This window comes from Grampus griseus, assembly GCF_964374135.1.
Source record: "Grampus griseus genome assembly, chromosome: 20".
NCBI lineage: Eukaryota > Metazoa > Chordata > Mammalia > Artiodactyla > Delphinidae > Grampus > Grampus griseus.
Genome location: NC_139014.1, coordinates 48,043,164 through 48,060,301, shown reverse-complemented (window position 1 = coordinate 48,060,301; position 17,138 = coordinate 48,043,164). Strand labels below are relative to the sequence as shown.

At 55.5% G+C, this 17,138-nt stretch overlaps 1 protein-coding gene across 1 annotated transcript in view; it reads right to left on the bottom strand.

Annotated features, from left to right (window-relative positions):
* Window positions 1–1,609: 1,609 nt before the first annotated feature.
* The window catches only part of WSCD1 (WSC domain containing 1), a gene marked incomplete at its 5' end in the record, with an annotated part of 31,164 nt that continues 15,635 nt past the window's right edge, over window positions 1,610–17,138 (bottom strand). The window contains 4 exons of the mRNA XM_082680016.1: window positions 1,610–2,840; window positions 4,252–4,452; window positions 7,055–7,219; window positions 7,928–8,087. Of these exons, the coding sequence (XP_082536142.1) occupies window positions 2,488–2,840; window positions 4,252–4,452; window positions 7,055–7,219; window positions 7,928–8,087 (879 nt within the window). The 3' untranslated portion in view covers window positions 1,610–2,487. The remainder of the gene's footprint in view (window positions 2,841–4,251; window positions 4,453–7,054; window positions 7,220–7,927; window positions 8,088–17,138) is intronic.

Genomic DNA, 17,138 nt, shown 5'->3' with positions numbered 1-17,138 from the left:
GCCATGCTGTATCAATAACTGTTTACAAAGACCCTGGTGTTTCCAGCTTTGAGCTGAGCCGAGTGATGCTTTAGAAGGATCTAGAACAGCGTCGGCATCGGTGTGGGTTTGGGGGAGCCTCAGGAAGAACCTGGAGGCCACCAGGAACAGATACTCTAGGCCATTCACCGGCAAAACCGAAGGCGTGGGAGGCTTCCCTCTGAAGAAGGGCAGGTCCGCCAGGCCTCCGGGCCCTGCCTTCCCCACTGGGAGTGGCCCTCAGCTCCCACTACCAGCCAGGGAGCAGAGGGTCCGACATACCCATGCCCAGCTTTCCCAAACCCCTTACCCCCTTTTCTCCTGCTGATGCAGAGGTCAGACCAGCAGGCCCAGCGCAGCCCTGGAGAAGCTGCAGAGGGGCTCAGGGGCTGCCCAAGTTCGGGGCCGCCCACATTCCTCCCTCACAGGGGTCAGTGTGCAGCTGAGCTCTCCACAACCCGCCTTGGGTCTCAGCTGTCCTGGGCTGTGCTCCTGGGCTCGACCCCACCCTCCAGACCTGAGCCCCCTGGTCTCCGCAGCCTCATTTCTGAGCCCAAGACATGTAGCAAAGGGCGACCCAAGAAGGTAATTAGCGGGCTTCCCTGGTGGCGCAGTGGTTGAGAGTCCGCCTGCCGACGCAGGGGACACGGGTTCGTGCCCCGGTCCGGGAAGATCCCACATGCCGCGGAGCGGCTGGGCCCGTGAGCCATGGCCGCTGAGCCTGTGCGTCCGGAGCCTGTGCTCCGCAACGGGAGAGGCCAGGCTGAGCACTAAGTGGCTGCAAGGAGGGTCCCTTTCTGTGTCCCCTCCTCTGTCCTCGCCCACCCACTCCCGTCCTCCTGCTGCACAGACTCAGACAGACACACGCCCCACACCCACTCACCTCTTCTGCAAAACATACAAGGGTTTTCTAAGCCTCTGAGCCTTTGTACATGCTGTTCCCTCTGCCTCAATTACCCTTCCCCTCTGCGTGGCTGGAATAATTCCTACAGGTTCCTCAAGACCAGTTCAAAGCCACTGTGATGCATTCCCTGACCCCCTGGGAGCCCGCACAGCACACACACTCCTCTGTCACCGGGTTTCTCACTCCCATTTGTGACAACCCCTCCCCAATCCCCACTAGACAGTGAGGGGAGGGGACCTTATGAATCCACCTTCTCAGGAGGCCTGTAGGCTTGTACACAGCAGCAGGCATCAGTGCCCAGGAGTTCCCTTCCCCTTCTTGGATGAACGAGTGGGAAAGATAGCTTCACAGAAAACAGAGACAGAGGGGGTGACAAAGAGGCCCAGTGACAGGACGTGGTGGGTGAATAACAGAGAGACAGAGAGGGCTGGGCCAGTGGGGTCAGACAGGAGCTGCAGCCTGGTTGACAGGCCATGCCACCCCCCTTCCTCATGAACCCAGGGGCGACCCCGTGGAGAGCAGGGGCCCGTCAACATAGGGGGGACAACCAGCCCCAGTGGCACCCAAGACTCATCCCTCCCGGGTCTGCCCATGCCCACCCCAAGCCCCCTTCTGCTGGCATTGCTGGTGTACGGGGCCCCCAGGTCTCGGGCTCCCCTGGAGGCCCAGCCCCTTCCCTGCCCTGCTGTCTCCTCACCCCCACACCCTGCTTCTGGGACATGGCCCGAGTCCCCAGCGTTATGGGGACAGTCGGAGAAAGAAGCCAGGCAAGGAGGCGCCCACTCCAGGGAGTGCTGATTTTGGACGGGGGGTCGGGGGTGCACAGAACTTGTGGCCGGTCCTGAGGTGCGGGGTTTGTGTGGGCAGCTCCACTCCACCCATGGTGCCACCAGCCCACCCCCAGCGAAGGGAGAGGCAGGGCCGCAGAGCTGGCGGGGCCCGGTCATCGCACCACACACACTGTGGGACGCAGATGCACGGTCAGGGCTGCCCGGCCCGGCAGGCACAGGCTGTGAGCCCATCTCCAGGCCGGGCTCCCGGGTCCTCAGAGCACTAAGCTCGCCCAGCCCAGTATCCCCCAGTCAAAGCCCCTGAGCAGCAAGCCTGCACTGGGCTGGAAACAGGAAGCCCAGGGACTCCGAGAGCCCAGGGTGCACGTGTGTGTCAGTGTGTGGGAGAGACGGACAGGCAGCCCCTAGGAACGTGCAGACGCCACACGCCTGCATCAACGTTCACGTCTGCAAGTCTGGGAGTGTCTGGCACAGCCGGGGTGGTGGCGTAGGCGCGTTGGGGCACCGTGAGCAGCGAGTGGCAGGTCTAAGCGGGTCTGGCTAGGAGTGCGTGTCCCCTCGCGTCCATCCTGTGACATCGGGTCCGCCTGGCCGGGGCTCACGTCCAGTCTCCCCGTGCGGGAGGCAGGCAGCCCTGGGGGCGGGTGGGGAACCTCCCTGCAGGTGGCACCGGCACCCGAGCATCCCAGGGGGGCACCCGAGCGTTGGAGCACGTGCGTAGCCCCGCAGGGGCGGCCGGCTCCCAGCAGGGTGGGCAGAGCGGGCCGGGGCCTATCATCTGGGCACGTACTCCCGGGGCAGCCCGGCCCAGTTGTGGTCACGCAGGGCCCGGTCCACCGTCCGGATGTAGCCGTTGATCAGGTCCTTCATCGCGGGGGTGAAGGGCTCGAGGTCGTGCGGGCGCCGGCCACGCCGCCGGAAGCTCCCCTCCTTGTTGTTCTCCACGCAGAGCAGGCGCTCCTCGCTCACGGACACGTTGAGGAAGGCCACCATCTCCCGCAGCGTGGGCACCAGGCTGCGCCGCAGCTGTTCGTAGTGCACCACCAGCAGCCGCTTGCCGTACTTGAGCCAGTCCAGCACGTGCGAGGACCACCATGACGCGTAGCTGTTGACAAAGTCCGGCCACTCTGGGTGGGAGAGAAGGGGCGCCGTGTCAGGGCCCGGGCCCGGTGGGGCTGCTGGCCTCCTGGGGGCCAGGATGCGCCATCGTCCACCACCCAGGGCGACCCACCCGATCTCCCACGGAGGAAGGCCCTCTTGGTGACCTCGTGTAGGGGAGGGTTACTGTCAGGCTAGGCTCTGAAGAGCTGCAAGCCCGCCTGGGAGCTGTGACCTCAGGTCCACCTTCCCCCAGCAGTTTCCTTGGAAACACACCAAGTTAAGACGAACGGGGACTGTGCGTTCCAAGAACTGGTTCTCTCTCTGGTGGACCTCGCCCTCTGGGACTGTCCCTGCGTGGCGAGAGCCCGGGGTCTCGGGCTTATGGGACACAGTGGAGTTAAAGATGACCGAGGCAGGGCCTCTCTGTCGAGATGACCCTCGGTTCACCTTGATGTTGCCCTGGCAGCTCTGCACATCCAGTCTGGGTAATGGGGGCCGAGCAGTGTGTGTGGGGCAGCTTCTGTGCCTCCTAGTCAGATGAAGACGCTGTGCAGGCCGGATTTCCTGTCCCAGGGCCTCCCACACAGCTGCGTGAATGGGGTGCCTAACTGGCGCTTCTTGTGTCTTGTGGGTGCAATCGCCGGTGTAACCAGTGACGCACAAGGAGGCCACAGGCGGGGCCGCTGCAGTCTCTGGCAGGTGATCTGCTCCGTGAGGTTTGTTTTCAGCAAATTTAGAAACTCGGTGGGTCTTTTTTTTTAAGTGGGGAGAAGGGTGCAAAGGTCAAGAATCACCCCAACAAAAATCGCTTCCATAACTGGGCTGTTAAGACACTAAAATGCTGTGGGAAGCATCTGCCTTCTCTAACCTTCACAACGACCCCATGAGATGGGACCACCCTTGTTTTTAAGGTGAGAAAACCGAGGCTCAGAAGACAAGGTGTGCAGCTTGCCTGGGGTCACTGGGCTGGTAAGAGACCCAGGAGGGATCAGAGCTCAGCCTGCCTGCATCCTCAAGGGGAGTCAGCAGGAGGGCAGGGGTGGCCGATGGGGGCTGCTCTAGAGGGAGGGTGATAGGGAAGGCGGGGACACCCACCAGCCTCAGGTGATCCGGAGTCACACAGGGACGGAAGCACAAGCCTGCCCAGCCTCAGGCCCCGTGTCTCATCATGCCACCCACACTGCTGGACACAGCTGTATTTCTGATGGCTTCATTTTATATCACTCGCTATCCTGACTTGTGTCTCTTTAATTCATTGCCCAAAGGCTAGACTGTTCGTGCCTTGAGGGCAGAGACTGTGACCCCTGTAGCCTGGGCTCCTGTCACCTTGCCCAGTGCCTGGCACATAGTAGGACTTCAGTAAGCGTGTATCAGCAGACTGACCCCACGAATAAAGTTGCAACGGTTCCCCCCACCCCGCCGGCCCCTTCTGCTCACCTTTGCTCTTCCAGTTGCGGTCAGCTGCGTAGCCCAGGTGCCCGGCACATTTCCTGTTGAACTCGGCCACCAGGGACCTGTACGGGTTCCGGATCAGCAGGATGGCCGAGTCGAACATCTCAATTTCCCTCCTGCCACTCTCGTGGGTCTTCACGCAGATGGTGCGCCGGCTCCTCCAGTGGTCCTTCTCGCCCTTGAACCCTGCCCGGGAGAAAGGCATCGTGGAGCCCCCGCTGCCACTGCAGCAGACAGGTCTGAACGCTAACCTGCACCCCTGAGGGAGAGCCGACATTGGGGGCACGGCAGAGGGCACTGGGATGGCCTGTGGATGACCGATAGGGCCTGACCCTGCCCAAGAGACAGTGAGGGCAGGAGGCATCTAAGTGGGGAAAGACGGCGTCTGCAAGAGAAAGAAGGTAAGGCACCTCCTGTAGATCCCAGCAGTCAGCAGGCAGAGCCCGACCATGCCCTCTCTAGACACTGCAGTGCATCCATCTGGGCATCTGCGTGGCTATGTCACACGAGCACTGCAAATAACCCTGTGCGTTGACCACAGCGGAAGGCACAGCCAGATGAAGAGACTGAGGCTCAGAGTGGGTGTGTGACTGGCTCAAGATCACACAGCACCACAGCGTCAGAGCCAGGGCTCTCTCCACGTGGCTCCGTGTGTCCCTGTGAGGCCTTCCCACAGAAGGGGCAGGGTCCCCATCATCAGGCCGAAGGGCAGTCAGCAGCTGTGGCCCCACCCCCTGACCTTACGCCACAGTCCTACCCTCTGACCTTACGCCACAGTCCTACCCTCTGACCTTACGCCACAGTCCTATAACTGGGCTCCAGTCTTGCGTCTGTGGAGACTCTACCCATCCCTACACAGAGTCACACATTTATCAACAAATATCATCGTGTGCCCCTTCTGTGTTGGACTTTACACTGGGGACAAAGGGGTAACACTCAGACCCTGTCTTTAAGCTGACAGTCTAGTGGGGGGATAGCCCAAGTGTGATACAGAGCATAGGGGCTCATGGGAACAAAGAGTAAGGTGGACTAGTTTGGGAGTGTGGTGGGATGTCACAGAAGGCTTCCTGGAAAGACGTTCCCTGAACCTGGTCTCCAGGCCACATCTCAACATAGCCCATGCCATCCAGCTCTGGTGACAAGCTCCAAAATTGCCCATGAGCTTGCCTCGGGCTCTTGGAAACATAAATGAGTCCCACCCCCCCCCAACCCCCTTCACGAATGGTTGCGAAGTATTTGTATCTACAGCAAGTCTTTGATGCCTGGAAAATGCAAGTGTCCTTTGAGTCTGGAAATCTGGGGTCACCAGCTGAAACTCAACACATGTTTCAAATTCATCTCTGCCACGGGCCAAACACCAAAAGTCTTTGCTTTGATTCATTCTGTCCAACAGCTGGGAAGTTCCAGGAAAGAATGAGTCAAACCACGAGCCAAGTAAACACGAGATCTGGTCTTTGACACCCTGCGGCCCAGGGTGCCTTTTGTACTGCCTTCGCCTATTTCAACAGGTACCACTTTTCCGCGTAACTCAGACCGCGCTCGCCCGTGACGGTCTGGCATTTTGGCATTGGAGCTTCTTTGCGAATTTCACGTGTGTGCACATGTGTGTGTGTGTGACTGCTCTGACAGTGCTCTGAGGCCAGTGGCTACATCTAACCAGTCTCGTAAGGCTCAAAGATGCATTGGGGAATCTCTAAAGCCATTCTGAGGCAGTGTCGACCCAATCCTTATTATGCCCAGCTATCGAGCCATTGGGCCACTTAGCCATTTGTAGACTGAGACAGCCAGCTGTTTGAATAAGGGAAAGGCCTTCTTTCTAGATGAATACGGTGGGTAGCTGCAGCCTGTACACGTTAGGTAGTTCCCAGGGGACTAGGCCGGAGTGGGCAGGTCCATGTGCTTCACCTGGTCACTTCACCTGTAGCTGCCGTAACACTCAAGCCTCCCGGGGGTGATGAAACTGGGTTACACGCACACCCTTGGCTTTTTCCCGACCAGACCAAGATGGCTGTGGGTGATTCCAGAACCCGCTGCCCACCTCAGGAAGTTTGCGTTTTCTCCAGGCTGTTAGTATCCTCATTTCCTCAACCAAACTCTAAGAATCCCAGAGAAACTGTTGTTAACGCTTGACAACAGAGAAATATATTTCCCCAAATATAGATCCCACTTGGCTTATCTGAGGTTCTTAGTCTTAAACAGTGCACAGATTCGAGCCATTTTAAAGTTCATTTACTTGACATAATGAGGCCTCTTATTTCTACAAGAGAAATATTAGAAATCATTAAACTCTTGAAGATTTTTGGACCTCGTTTTAAAAAATCGTATTTTGATAAGCTACACTTGCCTCAAAAAAAAAAAGAAAAAAGAAATGAACACATGAAGTCAGTTTCCCCTAATTATTGAGGGTTCTAAACATTAAGGAAAACTCAAGAAATGTTTACAGAGAGGGAATCTAAGCTACTAGGCTTTCCCTTTGAATCCAGAACAGATCTTGTGAATTTTCTCTCAAAGTGTGGTCCTAGGGCTGGCTGTGTCAGCACCACCTAGGAGCTTGTTAGAAATGCCAATTCCTAGGCCCCATCTCAGATCGACTAAGTCACACTCTCTTGGTGGAGGGGGGCATGCAAACCAGGAAGCTATGTTGAATTCATAAGCCCTCAAGGTGACACTTACGCGCGTTCGAGTTTGAGAAGCACAGCTCCAATGCTCCAAGGAGGACCCGGGCTGGAGAAGCTGCAGCCCGGGAGCTGGGAACCGCCTTCCTCCCTGCCCTGCAGCCGGCACTAACCTTTGTTGTAGAGAGTTCCATCGAAGTAGTAGCTGCCCGTGTAGAAGCCGGTGGCGTGCTCGATGAGGTGCCGCGCCCATGTGTTCCCGGCTCCCGGGAAGCTCGACAGAGCCACGAACACTTTGGATTTGGTGGGCAGGAACCTCCGGTCCGTGCACCGGGTATCTGAAAGCCCAGAAGTCGTCTCCGGGTTACCCACCTCCACTGCGACTCCCAGACTCTCTCTCAGACCTCCCTAGATAGGAAATGCCAACCCACGACTCCCACTGGGAGATGAATGGGAAAACTGAGGCCCAAAGAGGGGAAGGGATTTGCCACCTGGACCTTGGCTACACAGGCCCACGGCTGGCCAGAGAAAGCCCCAGGGATGACGAGACCTCCCAGTGTAAGAGTCTGGTGGGAATCAGCGTCCTGCAGACTCCCAAGGTCAGCTGGGGCAGACCTGCTTCTCACACAAGGAAGATGCTGGAGCCTGGGCACACAGCCTGGGGGACTTACTGGTCCCCAGGTCCTGGACTGGCTCAGGGAGGCCCCCGTGGCCACTGGGCTGCCATGTCACCCAGCCCCACCACCCTGCCACTGCTATCCCTCTAGACCCTGCCTCTCTGCTCATCCTCAAACCACCTTCATCCCCAGAGAGACTCAGATAAAGGTCAGGTGCTCTCCAAATCGAGCCCCGCATCCTGTGTCCTGCCTCCAGGGATGGTGGAGGCCTCCTGTTCCCATTATCCCAAGATAGGACCACCCACCAAGACACCTTCCCCGCCCCAGGACCGCATACTCAGTTCAAACCCCCAGACCAAGTGCCACAACCAGTGGCAGACACAGGAGGAGGGCCCTGCACGCCTGTACACCTCCAAGGGCAGAACTCACCCTGCACGGGCGTCTGGTAGACCTCACAGTACTCCGCTAGCCTTTGGGCCTCAGACTCCTGGCCACACAGCGAGCTGTCCACAGCATCCCGCAGGTTGAACTGGGGGGTGGGGTAAGCACAGTAGCACTCCCAGCCCCTGAGGATGGCCAAGGGGAACTCCTGCCAGGGAAGGAGAGAAAGAGAAGCATCTTGGGCGAATGCAGGGGCCACGCCCCCGCTGCTCAGGGACCAGGGTGAGCACGGGGGATGTCCTGCCAGCTGCATGGGATCTACAGGGGTGTCTGTCCATCCTTCCAGCGCTGGGCTCTGGGCCCAAACCCAGGGGAGACAAAGCTCCATGAGACAGGACCTCTGCCCTCTAGCAGCTCATCCCTGGCCGGTGACGAGTCCACTGTTTTTTGTTTGTCTGTTTGGTTTTGTTTTTTATGATAATTACAGTCTTTATTTATGTAACTGGTCACATAGTCATAGCTGGTATTTATAACTACCTTCTTCTATTACCCATTCTTTATATGTGTGTGTGTGTGTGTGTGTGTGTATAAATTTTTTTTTTTTGTCACACCACACGACATGCAGAACTTCCCTGACCAGGGATCAAACCCGTGCCCCCTGCAGTGGAGTCTTAATCACTGGACCACCAGGGAAGTCCAGAAAAGTCCACTGTTAATAGCACCGGTGCTATTACAGAGGGGTGACTCCACTGGGGGGACTGGACCTGGATTTTGGAGACATCTAGGGGGTCATCAGGAGTGCCAGGGAGGGAACAGCGTTCCAGGTGGGGAAACCACATGTGTCTGGGTTAGAATGGGACAGAAAGGCCCACCCAGGGCAGCTCAGCATTCAACATCTTTAACCAACAGACTGTGAGCCCCCAGTGGGGTCTGGAATTCCCACCAGCCCTCCCTGGAAAGAGACAGACCTAACCCCTGCTTCTGCAGTCCTGCTGCGGGGTGGGGTGCAGGGCCGGTGACAGATTCCCACACAGCATCTCTCCAGGACAGGAGGGGTGGGCAAGGTCAGGCCTTGACCACCCCGAGGTGCTCAGGCTGATGGGGGCTTCCTTAAATCGCAGGGGCCCTGCCAGGGTTAGAAGGCCAAGCCAATTCCTGGAGGCTTTTTACATATGTTTTCTTGGTTCCTCTGGGGAGGAGGCTGCGCCCACCGCACAGCAGCGAGAGCTGGGGCGCCGGCATTGGGAAGGCCTGAATGTGAATTCAGGTTCACAGCCTGGGTAACCTTGAACCTTTCTGAATTTCACCATTGAACAAAGGGAATAAAACCCACCTTGCACATCGGTTATGAAAACTAGATGAGAAAGGTCCAAATTGCCCAGCGCTGGGCCCAGCACACAGTAGGTGCTTTCTTCACAGAGGAGCAGGCCATCCTCGGCCTCCTTTCCCTGGTGGGCAATTCCTCCACTCACCTCTCCCAAACATTTTACTTGAGCACCTACTATGTGCCAGGCACCAGGTAGGACACTCAGCCCCATTTCCACTCTGCCTCTCCCTGCATCTTGCAAACAGGAGATGAAGGCCCCCTGGAGCACAGAGAGAGGAGAGGAGTCAATCGGGTGTGTGCTTGGGGGCGAGGGAAGCAGTGGGCAGAGAAAACTTCTCGCTAAGGGAAACGCTGAACAAACCTCTTTATTTTTTGCCCACAGCAAAAAAAAAAAAATCTCATAAATAAATAAATAAAGGAAAATCAATAGTGTCTTCTGAGCATGGCTTGGCGAGCCCAGGATCTCGGCACTCAGAAAAGACAGTGGATGGTGTCCCAGCCAGGGGAGGGCGATGCAGAGCCTGGGGCCGGGTGGTCCCTTAGGAGGTAGGAGGGGAGGCTGCCGCCAGTGAAGGGCTGTTCTCCTAAGCGTAGGTGGGATGCTCTCCCAGAGGCCTCACAGCCCCCACGAAGGCCTCTCCCCATCCCCCTCCTCCTTCATCAAGGCTCAAGGGCAGCTTTGCCTCTGCCAGCCCCATGTCCCTCTCTCAGGGCTGAGCTGCCATGTGGGGACAGGAGAGGATGCTTTCACTATTCTTACACTACACACCCCTACACACACACACACAAAATCTGCTTCCAGAGCTCAGTGCTCACTTTGGCATTAGAAATGCCCTTAAACATTTTATGGGACCATAAGCAAATCACCTCCCCTTTTGGAGCCTTAGTTTCTCCATCTGTAAAATGGACATATTCCTTGAGTTGTCCTGCCTGGAAGAGTCGGAGGATCTCATTTCTCTCCCTCTGATCCACCGTGAGGGCCAGTGAGACTAGGACATTTACCCCCATGCCTTTCCTGGACGAGGCTTGAGTTGCAAATTTCTCCCAGGACAGGGGGCTAGCGGTAGGCAGTCATTCTGGGTGTCCATGGGCTCATGTCCAGAGGCACCAGGGAGGAAGCACCCGGTAGGAGAAAAAGCACCAGGTTTACAATCCAACAGACCTGGACTCGAATCCCGGGGCCACGGTTGAATATCTGTATGACCTTGGACCAATCACTACCTGTCCCTCAAGTCTTGGCTGTCTCATCTGTCATCTGGGGGCAATAATATTCACACCCTAGAGTGCTGGGAGAGTGAAGGGAGGATGATGCATGAAAAGGACCCAGCACATAGTAAGGGCTCCCTTACTCTTAACTCTTAAGACCTTTAATTGTACTAGAGGCGGGCCCCAGACCACCCTCCTGACACGCAGAGTACCTGAGAGTTTGGTTCCTAAAATTCCTCTTTTTGGCTCCCCCTCCAAGGCCCCAAAAGCTCAGGATCAAGCAAAGCTTGGAAGTCCCTCCCCCAAGCAGCACTTGTGATCCTTAATCTCGAACAGACACATAAAGAAAAGAATCGCTGGGACTTCCCTCGTGGTTCAGTGGTTAAGAATCTGCCTGCCAATGCAGGGGACACGGGTTTGATCCCTGGTCTGGGAAGATCCCACATGCCGCGGAGCAACCAAGCCCATGCGCCACAACTACTGAGCCTGCGAGCCACAACTACTGAAGCCTGTGTGCCTAAAGCCTGTGCACTGCAACAAGAGAAGCCACCGCAATGAGAAGCCCGTGCACCGCAACGCAGAGTAGCCCCTGCTCACTGCAACTAGAGAAAGCCTGTGCACAGCAACGAAGACCCAATGCAGCCAAAAAATACATTTTAAAAATATATTAAAAAAAAGAAAAGAATTGCTTTGGGGGCTCAGTGGCCACAATGGGGCCCTAACCCTGGAACCAGGACCCACTCAGCCACAGCTGCCGTCACTGTCAGAGCTGCGGTGATGTCCAGCACAGGCAGCTGGGGCCGCTGGGCTTGGAGTGAGGGGACAAAAGGCTGGACAAACCCCATCAGTACCTCTGGCTAGACTCCACCCACCCTGGGGCCCCCATGTCATTTCTCAACAGAAAGCGAATCTGTGTCCTGACCCTCAATGAGAATGTCGTTGGCTTTCTGGAAGCAAGTTCTCCTGCTGATGTGAGTTAGTGAAAAGCCATCACAAGAACTGCAACCTCTGGCCTCTCCCACTGCTATCCATCCTCTCCCGAAAAGCCCTCATCCCGTCTCGTCCCAGCTCAATACCTTCATCACAGCGAGCAGAGGGAACAAGCAGCCTGGGTACCACGGCGGCAGCAGAGAGCACGCAGCTATCTGCGTCTGTGTCTCCCACACTTCTATCCACGCTGGCTGTTACGGGCTGAATTGTGTCTCCTAAAATTCATATGTTGATGCCTTAACCCCCAGCGCTTCAGAATATGACTGTATTTGGAGCCAGGGCCTTTAAAGAGGCAATTAAGTTAAACTGGGGCCATTAGGATGGGCCCCCATCGAATCTGACTGGTGTCGTTATGAGAAGAGATTAGGACCCAGACACACAGAGACGGAGGAGGAGGCCATTGTCAAGCCAGAGAGACAGGCCTCAGAAGAAACCAACCGTGCCAACACTTTGATCTTGGACTTCTAGCCTCCATAACTGAGAGAAAATAAATTTCTATTATTGAAGCCACCCAGCAGTCTGTGGGAATTTGATATGACAGGCCGAGCAAACTAACACTAGCTTTCTTACCAGTTCTTGGCCACTGCAGTCTCGCTCCCACCTCAGGGCCTTTGCACTTGCTGTGCCCTCTGCCTGGAATGTCCTTTCCCAGATACCGTCACGGCTTCTTTTTTTTAATTAATTAATTTTTTTTTTGGCTGCATTGGGTCTTCGTTGCTGCACACGGGCTTTCTCTAGTTGCGGCGAGCGGGGGCTACTCTTCGTTGCGGAGTGTGGGCTTCTCATTGCAGTGTCTTCTCTTGTTGCGGAGCACGGGCTCTAGGCACACGGGCTCCATAGTTGTGGCTCGTGGGCTCTAGAACACAGGCTCAGCAGTTGTGGCGCACGGGCTTAGTTGCTCCGCAGCATGTGGGATCTTCCCAGACCAGGGCTCGAACCCGTGTCCCCTGCATCGGCAGGTGGATTCTTAACCACTGTGCCACCAGGGAAGCCCCCCAGATACCCTCATGGTTTTCTCCCTCACCTTCTGCAAGACCTCTTCTGTGAGGCCTTCCCTGGCCACCCCATTTCGAGTTGCAACATCCCTCCTGCTATCACCGATACACCCAATCCCTTGCTGTGTTTTCTGCTTTTGTTTCAGTGGCATAACTTACCTCGATGGGACACTCGGACCCTGAATGTACCACCCAGTCTGTTTTGATGAACGCCTAGCAGGATGCACAGCATTTCCCTCCCCCCCGTTTCCTCGGCCCCTTCCCAGTCATACCCCCCTCCCCCAAAGCAACCCCTAGTCTGACTTCCATCATCACAGATGAGTTTTGTCTGTTCTAGAATGGCCTATACATAGAATCACTTAGCACATGTTTTTGTGAGCCTGGTTTCTTTCAGAAGAATATTTGTGAAGTCCACCCATGTTGTTCTGTCTGGCAGTGGACTGTTGCTTTTCATCGCTGAGTATCATTCCGTGCGTGGACATAACAAACTGTGGACTCCTTCACTTGGTGAATCCCTGGGCTGTTTTCAGTTTTTACCTGTTACGAATGCTGCTGCTATGCACATTCTTGGGCAAGACTTTCAGTGGATACACGTCTTCATTTCCAACGGGTACATATGTAAGGTTCTCCACGGTGCCTGTCACCGTTCAACATACTATATATCTTACCTGGTTACTATCTGCCTTTGCCCGCAAGGATATAAGCCGGGATTTGTGTGTGTCTGGGGTGCCTTGCTGCATTCTCAGTACCTAGAACGAAGTCTAGAATGTGGTGGATGCTAATGGATGTTGGATGGATGAACCAACGAACGAATGAATGTCCTCTCCAGATCCCAACTCCCCCCAGAGTGGTTGGCAACAGACTCGGACGTGAGCCTTCTGTTGGTCACTCGTGCCATGAGGAAAGAACAAAGCCTTTTCCATCTGAGCAAACCCTCCCTGACAACAGGAGCCCCAGGGGACTCCGCCACCCTGAGATTCCCGTTCGGACAAGAACATTTCACCAACACGGTTTAAAAAAAAAAAGTCTGCTCAGGGCAGGCTGGGTCTGTCTCCCTCCCCGGAGGTAATGGCTGATGTCGGTGCCTCACGATCCTGTAACCCAGGGCTGTGGGGCCAGGCTGCCCCCACCAGTGACCCGAACCTTTTTGCTTCCCTGAGTGGATTAAACTGTCAAGTTCCCGGGTGTCTGCAGAGCCACGGGAGAGCTGCAGACAGTAATGTGGTTTTATTTACAACATAACCTCTTCAGCAACATCATTGGATTCTGAAAACACAGAACGATTTTCAGCCCCTTGGGGATTTCTAAGACATGATTTCCTTAAAAATTAAATATTGATGAATCTTATCTCTCTGCCAACCTTGCTGCTCCCCGGCACCTCCACGTCAAGCTGCAGGGAGAGAGGGAGAGAGAGAGAGAGAGAGAGAGAGAGAGAGAACAAAAGCAAGAGCGAAAGCACAGAGAGAGAGAAGAGGAGACAATGAACCAAGACTAGGCAGAACAGGAACACAGAGGTGATACTGCTTCGAACAGATGAGGAGTTCCGAGGGCAGGGTGGGTGCACACCCTGATCCCAGTACTTTCTCTACAGCCTGAGCCTGGGTGTCCAGGATGGGGGCTCAGGCGGGGACTGGGTCTGCAGTGTGTCTGGGCATTCAGCCTGGAGCCAGGCTGGGCTCTCCGGGCGGCGGGGATCCACACGCCAAGGCTTGGCAGTGGCCAAGGGGTCAAGGAGCGGACATTGCAACAGGCAAGGAGCGGGGCCTCAACAAGTACCCCCACTGGGGTCTCCTCTTCTCCATCCTCGCTCCTCCTTGGGCACCTTTCTCAGGATCTCCAGGATTACACAGAATTACCAAAACTTCCGAGATGAGAACTTCTGGTTTCAGAAGGCGAAGCTGAGGCTTGGAGGCCGGCGGCAAGCAGCCCACGACCTCAGGGTGTGTGGGAGCAGAAGCCAGCCTTCCGGACTCCCAGTCCGGGGCTTTGCCACACACCGCACTCAGCCCCTGGGAGGCAAAAACGTGAATGCGGTGGGTTTGTGACGAAATTCAGGAACCGGCATGGAGGTTGCCTCTGACCAGTTTCTTGCCTCCAGAGGCAGAACTGGGGAACATTCAAGACACAGAAAGGAGAGGAGAGGCCCACGAAGGGGGATGTGGGGACGGGGATGAAAGGACCGACTCTTGCTTTCCAGCGAATGTCAGTTTGAATGCAAACCCGTCCGCTGATCCTGTAACTGAGAGCATGTTTCCCTCTGATCTCACTGCAGGTGTGGGGCTGTGTGGTTTGGACAGGTAGCTACAGGAGGTGGACCCAGATTGAGGCCTGTCGTCAGGAATCCCGGGCTTTGAATCTCATTTGTGTGACTGTCGACAAGCTACCGGGCAGCTGTGAGCCTTGGTTTTATCATCTGTAAAAGGGGTACAGCTTAATGATGAAGGGCTCTGGTGTGAGTTTAAATTTAGATGGCTTGAGTCTTGATTTCTCCAGCTGTAAGGGGGATTTTAGGATGCAACGAAATACTCTCATCTCTTGGTATCTGCAGGGGATGGGTTCCAGGACCTGGCACACATACCCAAATCCGTGGTCATCCTCAAGGCTGCGGTTCCGTGTTCATGGATTCAACCAATGGCTGATGATGTATACTGCGGTGCGAATTTATTGGAAAAAAATCCACACATAAGTGGACAAGTGCAGTTCAAACTATACTATTACGGGGCCTTTCAGAGAGTAGACCCTCAGCAAGTTGGCTGGTCCGAGTCCGGAGGAGGTCAAAGGCATAGGGTGGGGGCATTAGGCCATCTCTCTGCATTCACTCTTCTCCACAGGAAGAGCTAACGCACCAGCCCTCTTCCACGTGTCCAGCCTCAAAGGTGCTGCCTCAGGATAACTTTGAGCTTAAATGTCAGAGTGTCTCCAGGGGCCCCTAGGGGATGTCCCCTTGGGCGATGGCTCTCCGCAGACTGGAGCCCCAGACAGCAGACAGAGGTAGTAATTCACAAACCCCAGACCCACGCAGGATGGACTGCATCTATCGGGATGCAAGGGGACGTGGCCAGAGCCACCGCCCAGCAGAGAACAAGCCGGCTCCGCGTTACTGCGCACAGGCAGCTGGGTTAGCGCCTCCTTTAAACGGACAAAGGAAAAACCTCAGAAGAAACGTCGAAGGGAAAACATCCAGGTGATAACTATTCTGTATGAAGAACGTATACACCCCAAAGAGGCTAATAGAGGGCAGGCAGAAAGGATAACACCTCTCTCCCTGCGATGCCTTTCTCAGTAGGACCACTAGCAGTCGCTGGGAGAGCAAACCTCAGATCACAAGGTGTAATAGCAGAAGCTTCACACGTTAGTAAGCTAATTGCAGACGTAGTAAGCTAATTTTGCCCATCAGTCCCACCGCAGGAATGGCACACTCCCACGAACGGCCTATCTACTTGAACAGCAATACGGGGCTTCAAAATTAACGACCCCGCATCCGAATGGGCAGCAGTGCAAACATCTAAGATCATTTTCACCTTCTGTTCAAATGAAGGAGGTGATAACATCTAGAGGCCAGAGAATGAGCAGGTTTTCTTCCATCACCAGCACGATCGCAGAAAATTAGACAAGATCATTTTACTGTGTTTAAAAACACATTACACAGGTCAAGTCGCCCTTGCTGGCAGAGAGTCAGATCATTAAGATGTGGACATGGCCCCCAATGTTCTTTCCCTGTCAAACTACACTCTGGGAGCTCCCCACATCCGTTGTAACGAACTAGCAAAAAAACAGTAGAGATTTTTATCGGGAGCCACAAATAAATCTCAGGTGGTACTCGAAATCGGGGCACGGCACCAAGAAGGCTCCCCGTCTTCTCCTGCTTGCGTGCCCCACCTCTGGCACCTGCCGCTCCCGGCCCCTCTGCCCAGCCAGCCCTAATTAAGCCTGTTGTCCCCACCCTCAGGTTTAGCTCCGCCCCATTTAACAGTCTGCTGTGAGCATTTTCCATCATAAAAGTCATTGAAAACATTTTCAGTGGCTGTATTATAGTCCACTGTACGGCCGTGGCATAACGTAACCGTTCCCACATCGTGGGACATCCGAGCTTGTCCTGCAGCCAAATTAGAATGAGATGAAGCTGCCACTGGGACGTCTCTGCAGCCCCGGTGCCACCCGCCTTTCCGGAGAGGAAGTGCTTGGCACGTCGGTCAGGCAAGTACAGCCAGAAATCTCCAAATTCACCTCTGTCATTCACCCTCAACGTCCAGGAGAGGAGAGGGAAGACCCTTCCTGCAAATAGATCCCTGGCCTCTGCAGGCCTGGGTCAGCTGAACTTCCAACTGATCCTGTATCCACCAGACCTCAACGCTGGAGGCGGAATTTGCTTCTTCATCCTCCCTAAATAGTTGTAAAAGACAGTCGATCACCAGGATTCAGATGCGTGGGGAACGTGAACTGGGCCTGGTATGGCTGAGACAACACATGCCAGGTGGCCCTCTGGGACAGTGGGTCCCCTGCAGGGGACCCCTGGCTGTGTCTGGAGACAGTCTGGGTTGTCACAGCTAAGTGGTATGTAGTGGGTAGAGGCCAGGGACGCTGCTAAACATCCTACAATGTACAGACAGATCCCTGAACAATTATCCAGCTCGAAATGTCAGCAGCTGCAAGGATGAGCAGCCCTGCCCCAGAGTGAGGTCAGGGTCCCCGCCTAGCTCCCACTGGGAACCTGAGAGCTGACGGGGAGCATCAGAAGGCC